At 34.7% G+C, this 2,527-nt stretch overlaps 1 protein-coding gene across 1 annotated transcript; it reads right to left on the minus strand.

Annotated features, from left to right (window-relative positions):
- Positions 1-535: 535 nt before the first annotated feature.
- On the minus strand, positions 536-2,256 carry LOC133295011 (transcription factor MYB60-like). The gene is made up of 3 exons (XM_061493787.1): positions 2,080-2,256; positions 1,689-1,818; positions 536-1,449 (listed from the first exon to the last, which is right to left on the minus strand). Exons 1-3 carry the CDS (start codon positions 2,210-2,212, stop codon positions 741-743), a joined length of 972 nt encoding a protein of 323 aa, XP_061349771.1. The 5' UTR covers positions 2,213-2,256; the 3' UTR covers positions 536-740.
- Between the last annotated feature and the right edge of the window lie 271 nt (positions 2,257-2,527).

Below are 2,527 nucleotides of genomic sequence, written 5' to 3' on the forward strand. Positions count from 1 at the left end.
CATACAAAGATCATCTTCACCTTACACTCGCTAATCAGATTTAATTGCGGAGTGATTTTTTTTAATTGGTAAGTAAAAATAACATTGATGATGACAAATAGACATGGCTGATTTCCAAATATTTGACTTATAAGTAACATTCGATTAATGATTCAACCTAATAACGCAAAGTTAGCCAATAAAGTTAAGTGGGGACAGCATTAAAGACATTATGAGTCAATACCTTGCATACTGGGGCACTTCGGTCACGTCATATTTTCCAGTTCAAATCAATTATTAACCAATTGTGCAGATACATGCTAATTAGGACTAAGATACATAGAATAAAAGTTTTCAAATGCACATAATATCCTTGACTGAATATATTCTATTTCCCCCTTTTATTTATCAATTCAATGCATTTCGATGAAGGGGAAAAAGATAAACAATATAAGAGTAAGAATAGAAGTTCCAAAGTCTGCCTTCTTGTAAATATTTTAGAAGATTGTTTATTGTATGAGCCAAGTGATCATTTGCGATTTTCTACAAGGCATAGAGAGCAAAACACACTAAGCTCACTTTAGATAATTAAATCATTCATAAATATCAAGTTGCATATTGAAAAGATGCCAACTTCTCAGAACCTCAACAAATTTTCAGGATAAACCCTCACATCAAAGATTTTTCTTTGTTTTATTTTCCTCTAACTGATCATATTTTGAATTGTCATATCCCAAACATAGGGATTGATGATTGCTCCATTAGAACATTGGAGATAATTCCATCATGTCCTCTACCTGACCAACATTTTCATCCAAAAGCCACTTCTCAAGAAAAGACAATGGAGGAGCACTGTTCTCAGATCTTTGCCTATTCCCCTCTGGTATAGCATGCACTTTATCAGGAGAAGCTTCTGAACATTTTTCTTGCTTAGTATCACAAGTGGAATTGTCCCAAGCAGCATAGTTTAGTTTCTCAAACAATAAAATAGAATCAAACTCTTCATGGGGCACTATATCCCCACCCTCTTGCTCATCTTTGGTTTTGTAGGAGCAGCACTCTTTGTTAAAAGCAGGCACTGATGCAGACTTCACTAAACTATTGTTTTCAAAGTTATCATTGCTTTGTTGCTCTTTGTCTTGTGTTCCTTTGGATAGGGTGTTTGGCTTTGGAGAAGATCTCATCCAACCTTGTAAGAGTCTTGAGATGTTCTTAGCACTTGAGGCATAGGTAGAGGATTGACAATGAGACTCATCAAGCCTAAGGGATGAGGCATGGTTGCTTCTGATATCTAAATTTCTTCTTTCATTAAAAATCTTAGATGCATAATCATTGGTTGTTGAGTCTGATACTTGGTGGGGGTCCAAGGCTGCTTGAAATTTCTTCAATTTCTTCTTTAAATGTGAGTTCCAATAATTCTTTATATCATTATCTGTTCTTTGTGGAAGGTAGGAAGCAATTGCTGCCCATCTGCTCAATACTAACCAATAATTAACCTCACCAATTCAGACATGTCATTTAATATAATAAAATTAATAAATGACAAAGTTTAATTTATTATATGTAAATTGAAAAGGACTTGAGCTCTATGTATGTGGCTGCAAACAATTTAGTTACTTTCATGTTGATTCAATAAGGCAAGATTGGTTTCTTCATTTTTCTTTTTCCTTTTCTGTTGAGCAAAGATAATTATGATATTTGACAATTACTTGTTACCCAGTAGAGCTTGCAAATGAATTATCATGCCTTCCTCATGAGTAGAGAAGTTTCCTCTCTTGATTCCTGGCCTCAGGTAATTTGTCCATCTAAGTCTGCAGCTTTTGCTACACCTAGACAACCCTTTTTTATCCAAAAAAAAAAAAAATTGATGTTTGATCTTTCAATTTGATTCAAAATTGTATAATTAATTTCAAAGAAAATAGTATATATACAAATATATATACAGAGACAGAGAGATAAAGAACAAGCCAATATCATAATTACATCACTTTTCTAAATAGAAGAGATTATGTTAATCTGGGGGCATTAATTTGATACCTTATTAAACAATAATACAAAGGATGTTGAAGATTTTGGTTCCAAAAAAGAAGCTGAATTTACCAGTATTAGTTGGCACTGATCTCCAATTTCCTGGACCATGTTCTTGGATGTGAGAGACAAGGATGATATCCTCCTGAGGTGTCCATGGACCCTTTTTGATGCCTACTTTGTCACAGCAAGGAGGCCTCCCCATAGCTTCAAATTCACCCCTACCTTCTGCCTCAACACTCAATATCTTCTTTGTTTAGGCCAAACATCATTAGCTTTCAAATAGTACCACTGCATGTGACTGCTTTATATACCCGGAGACTTTAGAATGGAAGCACTTTTTTTACACTTATCGAGTCATCTCACCCATTTACTCATTCACCTTATTCTTAAGTCAATATAGAAACAAAAGTCAGCAATGAGTTTGAAATAGTGACCAAATTGCCACTGTTCACCAACTTTTTTACCTAAATGCCACGCGAACAGTCTTATTTTCCAATCTGCCACGGGGGTAAGTTCG

Source organism: Gastrolobium bilobum, unplaced genomic scaffold (genome assembly GCF_033153095.1).
Source record: "Gastrolobium bilobum isolate Gb01-03AN ecotype WA unplaced genomic scaffold, APGP_CSIRO_Gbil_v1 utg7958, whole genome shotgun sequence".
In the NCBI taxonomy this organism is placed as follows: Eukaryota; Viridiplantae; Streptophyta; class Magnoliopsida; order Fabales; family Fabaceae; genus Gastrolobium; species Gastrolobium bilobum.

Bases quoted from the DNA above. Each gene is read 5' to 3' on its own strand.
- LOC133295011 (XM_061493787.1), bottom strand. From the start codon at position 2,212: ATGGGGAGGCCTCCTTGCTGTGACAAAGTAGGCATCAAAAAGGGTCCA. The intron at 1,819-2,079 runs GTAAATTCAGCT...TGGATAAAAAAG, and splicing joins ATCAGTGCCAACTAATACTG to GGTTGTCTAGGTGTAGCAAA. The intron at 1,450-1,688 runs GTAATTGTCAAA...AGTATTGAGCAG, and splicing joins CAAGCTCTACTGGGTAACAA to ATGGGCAGCAATTGCTTCCT.